We start from the raw sequence: 14986 nt of genomic DNA on the forward strand, positions 1-14986 counted from the left end.
GAAAGAAAGAAAGAACGCATTTTAACAACACCATTTTAATTTTTACTTTCATCTTCATAAAAAATGTCAGGCTAGAATTGACCAAAACTAATGAGTATAGTTTCCCACTATTTTTCCTTTCTTTCTTTCATTCTTTTATTTCATTGATAACCTTAAAATAAGATTGATTGCCATATATAGTGGATCATACCTTTAATCCAAATACTCAGGAGGCAAAGGCAGGAGTAACTCTGTGAGTTCTATACAAGCCTGGTCTACAAAGTGAGGTCCAGGACATCCAGGGCTGTTATACCGAAAAACCCTGTCTCAAAAAAAACTGGAAATGATTGTTTCTACCTAATTATGGTCTTGGAAACTATTTAACCACTGAATATATTATATTATTAATACTACTTGTTCTTTTTTCCTTCCTTCATATCTTCCTTCTTTTTGTCCATGTTTCTTTCTTACTCTTATATTAAAATTAAACAATTTACAAAGAACAGTAAGGACCATAAAATTTTTTGAAGCGTGAACTTATTTACCATGACTAATATCAAGTAAACAATCTAAATTTTGGTTGACTTTTGAACTGTTTTTTGCACTATTTTAGCAATAACTAAAATGCATTGAAATTAATAATCATAATAAAGTCTTGTAAAATCTATTGAAAAATAGAAAAAAATCAATAAATTAATATACATTCCAATATGCAAACAAAAATCTGAAAGAGATCTGAGTTATGCTATATAGATTAAGATAGGAGGCTATAACTGAAGGATTAGTAGAATCAGTAATTCTGGTTTTTGATTGTCAATTGGTTCTTACCTAACATATAAATGGCAAGTTCTGACAGTGTAATTCAAAATCTAGAAATTAAAGAAATATTCTCTTTGTTGGGAGACTAGAGAATATTTCATTGTGGAATTGGCCACATACATCATATTTACTCCATATTTTTTTTTTTTAGAATTTCAAACAGTGCCTTATAAAAATGTACATTGTTCATTAGTTTACAAAGTAAAAACTCAAGTTTCCAATTCATAATTTTAATCTTAAGAATCATAGAAGTGCCACCAGCCACATAATGAATTGTATGTACTGCAAGTAAAATTTCTACCTCGTACTTTAGTGACATGTATAGGACTTGTCCATAGCAACAATTCTTAAAAAGCTTCCCCACGGAAGGAAAATATAATCATATGAAATTCAAGAAATGTCTCATACAGAATGAAAAATGATTTCAAGGCTGTGCAGTTGGAGAATTGGCTCTCAGTGATGCATAATGTGCTTAGGATTTAACTGTTTCACAGTTTGGTGACCTTCAATGAAATAACATCCGAAATAATTACAATAGCTGCAATATGAATACACAATTGATGCCCATCAGACACCGAGGCTCCGTAAAGCGCTTACTGTTTCTCTCTTGCACACATATTTGTGGGAAAAAAAGCATCCCAGGGCTTCATATTTATTTTTCTAAAATCATGTTAATTTCTTATTTATTTCAGGCATTGCTAGAGACTCAAAATTTACTGCGCACTCAGGTTGCAAATTTTACCTTCAACCTTGGATTTTCAGGGAAGTTTTACCACACAGGTAAGAAGTAGCTTTGTGTTCTCAGGCAGATACATATAAACAGGATGTAGAATTTTAAAAGATTCATAAACAGTAGAAATAGTATGTCTATATTGATTATGGGGAGGGGAAACTTGGGTGTATTGTATAAGCAGCTTAATTTTTTTAAATGAGTTTGTTTACTTGGCAAAAAAAATTTAAAAAAAAACCTAAAAACCACCCAACTAAAATCAAAGGCCAAAGAGGAAGAGGTTGACTTTTGAACTCTGAAAAAGAAACCGTCGTTGTTGTGCCATGTGTGACTGTGCTCCTTTGTCTGTGTCACACCAACCAATGTGCAGTGTAAGAACAGTGCTGATGACGGTGATGGTAAGATGAACCTCGTTGGGCAGCATTTTTTAAACCATTGAATTGTCGGGTTGATAGATACTTTTGTATATATTATTTTTCCTTCAAAAGACACCTGGTGATACAATCTGGATTTTATAATCTCAAAGTAATGTAGTAGACACTAAAAGTCATCTTATTAATTTACCTTGCTTTGAAGAAAATTTTCCTAAAACTATTCTCACTAAATAGAATTGGTATCCATTAAAATCCTTATAATCACCATGTATTTCACCACCTCCATCCAGTTATCTTTCTGTTTATTCACAGGCCCTAAACAAATTCTCAATACAGGTTTGGTATTTATGTACTTCTTTTATGACCTCCTCTTTCTTACCTTTTTTCATTTGCACATTCAGATTTTGCCTTTTATCTTCAGAACAGTAGCATTGTGCTATATTGCATTAGAGAACTAGGGTCATAAAGTGTATTGCCTTACATGGTGGAAAAAACAATAGTAAAGCAATATGTGTTGGGACCTCTGTGAAGAGGACATCCAAGATTTGTTTGCATTCATCAGCTGTGGGCTAAATGCTTTAAGATGTAAAGCTATAGGTTCATAGAATCTTAACAGAAACACTTCACGGTCATCTCCATGCTCTCATGCAGCTCACCCTGTAACCATCCTAAGTACAGCTACTTTACTCAAGGAGACTGTCTAATGCAAAGCTTAGTGTGGTTTATTAGAGGAATGAAGTAGAAATGTCTTGTTTGTTTGTTTTTTCCTACATTTGTTGGTTATTTTTGTTCTACTTTGAAATATTTAAATATGTTTAAAGTAATAGAATGAAAATTAGTACTTAGAATAGTGGGTAAATCAAATGATTCTACATTTTAAAGGAAATTTAGCAGAGAGTTTGGCCAGTCATCTCTGAACGAGTGAGGTGAATCGAGCTTATAATTTTGAAGAGAGCCACTATTTTGTAAATTTTCTTCAAAAGTCTCCTTAAGAAATGAGTTCAGCCCGAAGAAGCTCTAATGATGAAGTTATAAAGCAGATAAGTGTGATGGCTGTCTCTGCTCACACAGGGAATTAAAACTATGAGATTATTTGGAGTTCATGCACAAACAGTACAATTTTGTCTTCCACAGTTTCATAGTGTAAGTAAATCCATTCTTTTGGCTGAAATGTACTATATAATCAACTCAGCTTGTATTTCCTTTTTATGCTTAGACATATTAAACCTGCCAGATGTTAGTGTTGATAGGAATTATGTCACTTCTCATTTCTTCTTTATCATCCTGAGCATGGGCACAGTACACCGCCATTAAGAAATAAACAGGACAATTCTTGTTAATATTTCAAAAACAGTTATTAAAATGCTCCCCCAAAAGACACATTTTAATTGAATCTTTTTTATCTTTCTTTAAATTTTTATTTTTATATAATTTATTCAGATTACATCCAGACTATTATTCCCTCACGTGTATCTTCCCATTCTTCCCCTCCTTCTTTCACCCTATTCCCCTCCCCTAGATCTATGACACAAGGGGACCTCCTCCCCCACTGTATGATCACAGCCTATCAGGTTTCATCCAGATAGCCCACTTCTGTTTCCTCTGAGTGCCACCAGGCCTCCTCACCAGGAGGATGTGGTCAAATAGGGGGCATCAGATTATATCTTTTAAACAGACTTCATTGACTCTAAGTTTGACCTAGCCTCACCAAGAAATGATAAATGAAACATTCTGTAATTTTAGGCTCTGGTATTAGCTCAATTACCAAATAAGACCTATGTATGTACAAATACAGAAATCCCAAACAATTAATTTTCTCCTCATAAATGTATAACTCTTATTTAACTGATATCCTGTGTTGTCTAAAGGAGTATTAAAAATAATTTTCAAGAGTGCAATCATATTATGTTGACTTCATTTTAATGAGTATAAGTTCCTCAAGTGCTGAATGTTATGCCACCTAGTATTGTAAAAACATGAATCACCCATATCTGGTCACATTTCTATCAGAAGTCTTAATATTATAGAAAAGACAGTGGACAGCCAAGGAAGTTCACTCCTTCTGTGTCCTTGTTGCTGTGACATGAAAGCATGAGGAGGTAGCCTTGTTTCTTCCCTCTCTGGATGATCTGATTTCCCAGTACAGGAGGATGCTGACTGAAAGTCTCAGTGTTTTGAATACATTTAATCATATGTTTCTAGTGTAGCATGCCGTAAATGGCTTCAAGTATTTGCATTTATCATGTGTTCCTACCTGTCCACCTCTCTGACCTTCACAGGTTAAAGTCAATCTCACCCTAAAATGGAATATTATTAGACCTTCCCTCAAAGTACTCATCTACAGGTGGCATACTGAGAGAGGAATTCATAGTGTTGATTAAAAAGAAAAAATAGAAATGTGGAATGCAAAATGAAACTTTTAAGTCTGGAAATGTTTAGATCTTGATTGAAAATGTGTCATGAAAGCTCTAGTGGATGGAAATGCTTCATCTTAGTCCACCTTATGGTAGCCCTATACATTTTATTTTTAACTGGACATGATTTCTAGTGAGAATTTTCAATATTATTATAATTTAATAAATGATTAAACCTAATAAGATCATTAATTGTCATTAATAGTGTTTGGAAATTGGGTTAAGATTGGTTTCCCTGGTTTTCAGTTTTACTCCCTAAACATTCACTTAGTTAAAAAAAAAAAAAAGTGTTAACATTAAATATGAAAGAAACAAAATTGTTTTCTTAGTTGTGTATTTTTTTTTTTCATTTTTCTTTAAACATTGTGGTTTAAAACACAGACATTGGAAACAGATGGGCTGTGTTAAAATCCTGGTTTTGACATTTTACTAACTATATAAACATACACAAATCAATTATACTTTCTGTGCCTTAGTTTCCACATCTCCAAAATGGTGTTAATAAGCTTACCTCCCATTGTAATTTCTTATTAATAGTAATTTTGAAAGTATTTTCTGTGAGAATAAAGGTCTTAGAAATACTCATTTAAATCTCTTTTCTAATATGGGGATAGTAGGTGTCATTTTTTTAAAGTAGGCATCTTTTAATGAACTTGTGCTGGCTACCACGAGTCACACAGGTAGCTGATATAGGTGGTTATAATATTCACCTATGTGAAGTCATGATAGTATCACATAAAGAGAAACCTAAAAAATATACCTTCACATTTGGAAATTAGAGCATTTCGTGTGTAATGAACAGATTTTTGTGCGAAAGAGATTAAGGAGCCAATGGTATGTTTCTTATCTTATTTTTCTTATAATTTTGCCTCAGTGTCTGTTAATCTATAGTTTATATCTTGCTGAAAGCATTATTGACACCCCCCCTGCCTGGCTGTGGATTAGTAGGAGAGCATTTACCTCAGGTTCAGTGTTCAGTCCTTAGCAACAACAAAGACAAAAATCAAAAAACCTCGTGGGGGCAGATTTAAAGAACTTTCAGAAGTGCATCTTTATCTTACAGCAATGACCCAGCAAAATCGGTGACAATATTAACCTTTGTGTATGTCACTCTGACATAAAACATGTGATCTAGAAAACAGGAAAAAAAATTTTAATAAAAAAACGGCATCGTATTTGAGTAAGAACAAAGTGTACTATATATTTTAGTGATGATCATTTAGATATAATTTTGCCTTAGCTTGGAAGTAGAAGGTTTATTGGAGAACAGCTAATTCAATATCTTTAACAGGTGTCAATATGGCTATTATGAACTACAAATAACATTTTGACCTGTAACATGAGTTTGTAAAAGTATGTGCTCTGACTGCCTAAGTATAGCAATTCCATTTAGATTTGAAATCACTTAACATTCTACTGTGTTGTACCAGCAATGACTTGCTATCATATTTTTCATTAAGCTATGTAGAGTGTCAAGGGTCAGCCTCGTGTGGCTTTGAATTATATGACCAGCATAAAATAAGAAAAAGGCTGGCAGAATGTAATCCATGATATTTAAAATGCAGTAACCTGAAAAAATGTCACTTTCAACCTTGCCTAGAGTGTTTGTAAATTAGCATAACCTTCTATACAATATTGCAGGTATTTCATGATCAGTCATTCAACTGTTTATGTCAATATTCCATAAATTGAGTAATTGACCTTGTTCCTGGTCAAGGAAATGTTTCAGTGCTTCCTGCAATGCACAACAAAAATCAGTAGTGCTGAAAGGGAACAAAAGCCTTCCCAAATACTTTGTACTCAGAGAAAAACAGACTGGGCTTTTGGGGGGGAAGGGAGGGCGGGAGAACTAGTAATTCTTTCATCTCTTATGACATAAGCAACTGTTTCAAGTGCCTTACTCCAGTCAGTTTAATTAGACAGTGAAGAGACACCTGTAGGTAAGCACCGCACCAGTGGAAATGATAAACAATTTTTAGCTTGGAATCCAACACTTACAAAAGTCAGTGAATTAGGAGTCTGATACCAACTGTTTGAGACAACTCATAAAGGTTGTTTATAATCTTTATAATTATAAATGTTGTCATCTCATTCATAAAGACTTCATTCATTTCCAGACTTCTGTTCTTTAACTCTATATGGTAGAAGGCTAAGGCTATTGACTATTTTCAAGAAGGCACAATTCAGTTATTTCAGTATTCAGCGTTCTAGGAAAGTAGTGTGCTACAAGCGCAGCTTAATAAGTCCCGGTGTTTGATTTAAAAGGTATGATCTATGCAGGCTAAACCTTTAAGAATGTGTAAAAATATGCGTTAAAATGAAAGCAATTAAACATTAGCGGATTTGATTTTTGGAAGGTGTTTGTAGCTATTGCACTTCTATCTGGAAGTAACAAGGTTGAGGTGCTTTCATCAGTTGATCTTCTTGACCTTTTACTAAGACTTTATGACAATAGTATTTTCCTTGTTGTTTTAAACCAAGAAACTGGGACTCCAAATTACACTTATTCAAGATCAAACAGATAATTAAATAGGAAAGAAGAGACTCAGTTACAGGAATTGAATCCAAACTCCATTGCCCACTTAATATCATTTCTTCCATGACTAAGGAAATCTTTTTCATTGAACTCACAAATGGAACATTTTAAAAAAACCTTTACAATAACATGAATGCATAGCCCCTTAATTTAATAACCCAAAGAAAATTGAACACCTACCTTTTAAATATATTGTGGTATGAAAGGATAGCAGGCTACCAAGAAGAGACTTGATACCCTATGAGCATATACAGGGGGAGGAAGTCCCCCTCAGTCACAATCATAGGGGAGGGCAGTAAGGGGAAAATGGAAGGGAGGGAGGAATGGGAGGATACAAGGGATCGAATAACCATTGAGATATAATATGAACAAATTAATTAAAAAATTAAAAAAAGAAAGAATAAACTAAACAAAGATATCCTAGAAAACAAAACATTTTTTAATTTATTTATTCAGTTTAGTGTTTTGAGAATATATAACAATTATTATGTGATTAAATTAGGAACATTTTAAAAATGTGTCTGAATTTATAACATCACACAAAATATGTATAGTTCCATAGAGTGAAAATATTTCTGGATAGCTGAAGATGATGAGTTCTCTCAGAAATATATTTTTTCTATTTTACTTTGAATTAAGGAACCAAGGTGCTCTTCTTATACACTGGGCAGAGAACTGTTTCTATAATAAAAAAAAAAGGAGACAAATTTTCAATTCTCAAAGCAGGATTCTTTTAGGAATAATGATAAGATTCACTACTAAAGCTTTATGAAATTGTTATGATATATAGAAACTTTATTATAAAAACATAAATAAAAACAGTGGTGTATGAAAAATTGGAATTTTGTGTGTATAGCATTAACATGAAATATAATACAGCACAATCACTTGCAGAATAAATGTTCATTCTTTAAAATAAATACTAAAAGATTATAAAGAAAAATTCAAATATACTTCTCACTGGTTAGGTTATCCCATTTATATTTTAGTTTAATTTAGTTTAGCTTTCCTTTATAAATTACTTGTATTTTCGATATCCCTTCAATAGATTTATGATGTTTTTCATAATCAGAAAAAATTAACAAAATTCATCAAATTATCAACTCATTTGTAGACACAACTAGAAAAGTTTGAAGAAAATTTTAATCTCCACTAATCAAGGTCTCTATATTCAGTAAGAAGTCATTATGAATTAAGAACATATACATGCTTATATGCATATATAGATATATATGTTTATTGTTGATTGCCAGCAAGTGGTCCAAATTCTAAGCACCATCAGCAGCGAGTACTCTTAAACTGCCTCTGTGGTCAGCAGTACCCACCACACCTTACTCATGCCCATCATCTCTGGTGTAGCTTACACTAAACTCATTATTTTTCTGTTGAGAAAGTAGCATAAAGAATTAAATAAAGGCTACAGAAAGCCACTGTCGGTGTTTTACAGGGACTGAAGAGGAAGATGAAGGAGATGACCTTCTGCTGAGGTCTGTGGATGAGTTCTGGTGGTTTCCTCACATGTGGAGCCATATGCAGCCCCACCTCTTCCACAATGAGTCATCTTTAGTGGAGCAGATGATTCTCAACAAAGAATTTGCCCTGGTGAGTGCATTTGATTGTGGCATTTCTCCACAGTGATTGTGATCTGATAATGTCTTCTGAAACAATGAACTTGGTGGAATCCCATAAAAATAGAATGGGAAGCATATTTTAAATATTTATATATACACATATATATTAAATATTTAAGTTGCTTTAGGATAGTCTGTGTCAGGTATGAGTGGATATGCATGGTTATTTTACATATTCATAAAAATATTACAGATGCATAAGGATATTAAATATGTGAGTTCCATACAGGGCAATAAAAATGATGTATTTTCAAGGTCATTTTCAGAAATTGACATCTTATTCTAGCATTTCAAAAAAAGAGGCATTTCAAAATACATGGTATTTCACCATTCTATCATGGTAAAATAGAATTATTTTTTAAAACTTACACTTTGTAAGTATAGATGAATTTAAAAAAAAAAAAAAGTATAGATGAATTGAAAAGTTCCAGCAATTACTTTCTAAGTTTAGTGTGTGTTTTTCACCTAGAAAGTATTCAAAACACAGACTTTAGGTCCTTGCTTTCAATTCTTTTTTTTTAAATTTTTTATTATTAATTTATTCTTGTTACATCTCAATGGTTATCCCATCCCTTGTGTCCTCCCATTCTTCCCTCCCCTTTTCCCCTTATGCCCCTCCCCTATGACTGTTCCTGAGGGAGATTACCTCCCCCTGTATATGCTCATAGGGTATCAAGTCTCTTCTCGTTAACCTGCTGTCCTTCCTCTGAGTGCCACCAGGTCTCCCCCTCCAGGGGACATGGTCAAATGTGAGGCACCAGAGTACTTGAGAAAGTCATACCCCACTCTCCACTCAACTGTGGAGACTGTTCTGACCATTGGCTAGATCTGGGTAGGTGTTTAAAGTTTACCGCCTGTATTATCCTTGGCTGGTACCTTAGTTTGAGCAGGATCCCTGGGCCCAAATCTGCCTATCATAATGTTCTACTTGTAGGTTTCTAGGACCTTCTGGATCCTTGTACTTTGCCATTCTCCCATGCTTCTCTCATCTAGATCCCAATAGGATGTCCTCCCCTCTGTCTCAGTTTCCTGGTAAGTGAAGGCTTTCGTGGGACATGCCCCTTGGGCTAGTATGCAGATATAAGTGAGTATATACCATTTAAGTCTTTCTGCTTCTGGGTTAACTCACTCATTAGATCATTTCTAGCTCAATCCATTTATCCACAAATTTTGGGAATTCCTTGTTTTAAATAGCTGAGTAGTATTCCATAGTGTATATGTACCACAGTTTCTTTATCCATTCTTCTACTGAGGGACACTTTAGGCTGTTTCCATGATCTGGCTATTATGAATAAGGCTGCTATGAACATGGTTGAGCAAATTTTCTTGTTGTGTGCTGGAGCATCTTCTGGGTATATTCCAAAGAGTGGAATAGCTGGCTTTCAATTCTTGATTCGATAGATTTGCAAAGCCTGAGACTTGCATTTCCAAAACTTTCCCACTAGACTCCCATGTAGTGGAAAGCCATCCCCACAGTAGGGGCAAAACATAGCCTGTCCTTGTGATCTAAACTAAGAAACTTTTTTCCTACACATCTATTTATCTATTTATAAATTCATCCATTTTTTTTCATTAATTCACTCATTCATTCACTCTTCTCTCATACATTACACCCTGACCGCAGTTTCTTTTCCTTCATCTTTGCCCAGTCCTCCTTCCAGCTCTTTTCTCTCCCTCAGATCCACCCTTCCATTTCCCTTCAGAGAACAGGCCTCCATGGGATCTCAACCGACCACCGAACATGGCATAACAAGTTAAAATAGGACTTGGCACAAACCTTCATATCCGGGTGGACGAGGCAGCCCAGTACAAGGAAAAGGGTCTCAAAACCAGACAAAAGAGTCAGAGACAGTCTCTGCTCCCCACTGTTGGGAGTCCCACAAGAACACCAAGGTATATAATCATAACAAAATATGCAAAGGACCTAGGCCAGATGCAAAGAGCCTTCCTGAGAAGAATGGATAAAGAATATGTACATTCCTACATTTTTTAAATAATTGAAGATACTACTGAAGAAAGTAATATTTTGAAACATAAAAAAAAAATGTTGTGGAGTTTGAATTTCCAAGTCTCTAAGTAAGATGATATTGGAATACTGCCGCACTCCTGCATTGTGTCTGCAGCTTTCTCACCACCATTGTACAGTGGATTTGTAAAAACACATTACCGTTTCAAGGCCTAAGATGTTTTTATATTCAGTGGAAAAGTTTGCCTTGTGTTAGGTATTAATTGAGCTGTGTATCCTTTCAAACATTTAATAGAAGATGAAAATCGTGTCCTCAGAAAAAGTGAGAACATTTTCATGCTTGCACAGTGGGCCATGCCATCACAAGCGGCATGGGACACCATCACGACCACATACAATGCCTCTGAACTGCATGGCTGCCGTTGCTAAAGCCTTCTTAGGGAACAGAGCTCTCCAAAGAACACAATAGGGTCCCATAAAGTAATACCTCATTGCTTTTTTTTTTTTTTTTTTTTTTTTTTTAAGAACACCTCACTTTTCTGTCTAAGTTTCTAGAACAGAGTCATACCTGCAGGAAGAGATTCCTGACTCACAGATGTGGGAAAAAAAAATTTAAGATCATGCATTAGGGCACCAAAGTACCTTAAGTGAACTCTGTTCTTCCGTGAATGACTGCTCGGTGTAGTACAAATCAATTAAGTCCTCTGCATCATAAAATGGTTCACTTCCAATATTTTTAAAGTGCTATTGTAGGCTGTTTAGGATAAATAAGTTATACAAGTTAATTGTTAGTTGATCAATTCATGATCATATCAATTACTAGTCTATTTTTAATCACAAGAATATATATCCTAGGTGTAACAGATAGATATAATTCTATAGAAAGTCAAAGTAAAAAAGATAAAGTCCTCAAAAACCTCAGACATATAGAATGTGGCATTTAATTTTTTTGTTGTTGTTTTAAAGATTCACACACAATGAGACAGGTTAACTCCTGGCAACACCCAGCCTACCTCAAAGAGGATGATGAACATCAAAGAACCTCCTTATGGAGATGGCTTCTAATGTGGCAAATAAGCCACTGGGCAAAATATCCCCATTTCTACCACAGACAGAATTCTGCCTCAAAAAAGGCAAGCTTAGAAGCAGTCAGTCAAGAGCCAAACTCTTCCAAGACAGGGTAAGCAAGTCCTCAATAGTTCCTGTCTCACAAATTAATTACCAGAGTATAAAGTATGTTAGCAGCTTCTCAAATAAGAGGATGACAGAGACTGTTCACACCCCTGTATACTCTGGTAATTAATTTTATTCCTTCTCAAGTCTCTGATGGGGTTGAAGAATAAATAGGTTAGTTTTACAATTAATCTTAGTTGTTTAGGGGTTAAGATGTTTTGAGGTCTAGATAGATGTTTTAAGTTGATAAGGATGAGATAGGATAGATATTTGATTTACATTAAGAATTTTAGACTCACCATGGTAGGAAAGATGTTTTCTTCAAGACTGGCAAATAGCTAAAACACTCTGAATGAAACATGTATATAATTCCTGATTGTTTCGTGGTTCTTCTTGCTATAAGTAGTTATTGTATGTATACGTAATAATATAAATATATATATAATATTTAATAATTAAAAAATTCCCTGCATCTTGGTTTCTCTCTTACACACTCACAAGTGAAGTATAGAAAAAATTACCACATGGCACAGCTGTGCACATGTGAGTTCACAACAAAGTCAAACACCCAGTACCTGACTTATATGTGCTGTTTATCCAATTATCTCCTTTCTAAATCCAGGCAAACATGCTGTTATATTTTGCTTTAAGTAGTTATAGCATATATTTTCAATGTGGATTTATAACCTGTGGGCATTTTCTAAAAATTTCTAGACGCCGAATAGCATTATAATAAGTACCTTTGCCCTACTCGAAAACAAACAGGCTAAGAAACATTCATGTTGTGGTTGCCTTGAAAATCGAACATGTTTATCACTTGTCTTAAATCCACCTCCTCTCCTGCCTGGCTCCCTAGATTTGTAAGTTATATTTCATAATGGCTGATGTCACCTGTGTGAGTAATTTCCTTTTTTTTTTTTTTACAGACATGCTGAGAGCTCTGGAAAATACTCTGATGTAAATGCTTCATAATGAAACACAGAAAGCTTTTTAGAGGCCATTCAGAGCAATTACATTTGTTTAGTCAGTGATGCTGGGAGCTACACTTAAACCTATAAATATAGTTTGTTTAAAAGAGATCTTATTATATGTTTCAAAGTCAAAATATTACAACCCAAATAAAGCTTGTTAAACACAGGGAAAGGAAAACCCTTTTCCTTCCAGAATTCAGTTCCACCAAACTCAGGTCAGCTAAGCACTGTCTCTGAGAGCCCCGCCTTCCTGTCAACATGGCACAACACTAGGTTTACTTTCCAGAGTCAAGAAACATGTCCTTCTTATAAAATCATCTTCCTGTGTCCAGGTAGCTTTGTGAAACATCAACAATATGAAGATAGCACAGAGTGGTAGAAAGCACCCGTGAGATAGATATTGGCAGGCTAAAAATTAGTCCCAACTGCTTGTAACCAGCTTTAGTAAAGTTGGCAACTTATTTAATGTCTTCATGCTTCATGTTCTTCCCCAAAATGCTAATGGCTCTGTTTTTCATTCTCTACACCACAAACTTTCTTTAGATAATTAATTTACATCAGCTCATCTGCCAAAGAAAGGCACCGGACCAGATAATGCCACTGATCAATTCCAGCTCTAAAATTTGTGATAACTGACAACATCAGTCCCAGAATTTGGACTGAACATCTTGAAATACTCAGCTGCTGCAACTGTAGCAATTATGGAAAGAGATTTTTTTTCAAACTAAATGAGCATTTATATGCATAAAAACCAAATGTACTCAATTCTTTCTTTAAAACGTGTTTCCTAACATTCCTAATTATTCCTTGTTGGGACTGTGGGTGATAGAAGATTTTGAGTTTCAAAACAGTTTTTTTTTTTATAACATCTCCACAAAATATTCAAATGCAGTAGTAAGACTTGGTACAATATTTTTAGAAATAGTTTGTTTTAAATCCAGTCAGAATGTCCATATCTGTAGGACTCTAAAAATCTCTCTGGATAGGGTGCATTTTCTCTTGAAATGTGTTTTTAAAACAATGGTAATAACACATTAAAGAAGTGTTGGTCATTTCATTGTTTTGCCATAAGCTTTACTACTATGAAGCTCTGCCATTGTTTAAGCTAAGCTCATGCGCTTTCATAATCTGTCTGTACAGGGTGGTGTAGGGGGGTATGTGCAGTCAATCCATGAGTACAGTAACTCTGTGGTAAGTATGCATGTACATGCTTCATACATGGGCACATATGCCATGTGTGTATAGGTATGTTTGTACGTGTGCACAGAGGGTGTTAATTTATTCATCAAAACAGTCAATTAGGATTCAATTGATACTTAGTATGATGGAAGAGTAGAGTAAATATTTTTAACTTATCTCCTGTAATAAATCATAGACCTTTGCTGTCACTTGGCTGCTTGAGCATGTCAGTAAACAGCAAATGTTCAAAGATGACAACAAAGGCTTAAGAAAGCCAGAGACATTGGGTAACATGAAATCAACTAGTGAAAAAGTGGCCAAAAATCATCTCTGATTTGGCCTACATCTCCATTTCAATCACAGAGAAAAAAAATGCCTGTAGCATAAACCTGAATTATTTATCTTTATTCTACAATAGACTTGTGGGGAAAATATGTTTTGTTGTTTTAAGTTTAGCATACACACTCATTAAAGTTTCTAAGCCAGTGGGGCTTTTCAGTCCACTGATTATTTCAGATGAGAAAATGTCCTGAAGGGGAAAGAACCAGCATTTTGTCTTCACTGCTAACATTTTCCATAATGATGCTGTTGCCTCACATTTTACCGAACAGCAAAGTATCTTATTTAAACTAAGTAAGTGAAGGTTCTTAAATTAATGGCTTTAAGTCCTGTTGTTGTAAAGTTACACATATTTATGAAATCTACATATACCTGTTTCATAATCAGATCCAGTACTCATTAAATGAAAATGCTGGCATTTAAGTTATACTTAATAAAACACAAATGAGATCAAACAAGATAGCTGAATGGCTTTTGTGCACGCACGAAGACTTAAGTATAGATCCCCAGTATCCACGTATAAAGTAGGACATAGCTGTGCCCCTGCAATGCCTGTGAATCACTAGGGCTCAGTGGCAAGCACCTTAGCCAATCAATGAATCATAATTATGTTCCGTTAGAGATCTTGTTTCTAGAACTAAGGTGGAAAGCATTAGAAGAAGACCTTCAGTATCATCTCTAGCCTCCAGATAAGCATACATATTCACATACATATGTACATATTCACATTCATATGTAAAACACAGATTCTCTCTCTCTCTCTCTGTCTCTCTCTCTCTCTCTCTCTCTCTCTCACACACACACACACACACACACACACACACACACACACACAGACACACAGACAGACATACACAGACACACACACATGCTGC

General features: G+C 34.7%; 1 protein-coding gene across 1 annotated transcript in view; it reads left to right on the forward strand.

The window, feature by feature from the left end:
• Ndst4 (N-deacetylase and N-sulfotransferase 4) overlaps positions 1–14986 on the forward strand; it is a 283257-nt gene that overhangs the window by 108817 nt on the left and 159454 nt on the right. Inside the window, exons 2-3 of the mRNA XM_051166027.1 lie at positions 1491–1578; positions 8300–8454. Of these exons, the coding sequence (XP_051021984.1) occupies positions 1491–1578; positions 8300–8454 (243 nt within the window). The remainder of the gene's footprint in view (positions 1–1490; positions 1579–8299; positions 8455–14986) is intronic.

The sequence above is a fragment of the Acomys russatus genome, chromosome 23 (genome assembly GCF_903995435.1).
Source record: "Acomys russatus chromosome 23, mAcoRus1.1, whole genome shotgun sequence".
Lineage (NCBI taxonomy): Eukaryota > Metazoa > Chordata > Mammalia > Rodentia > Muridae > Acomys > Acomys russatus.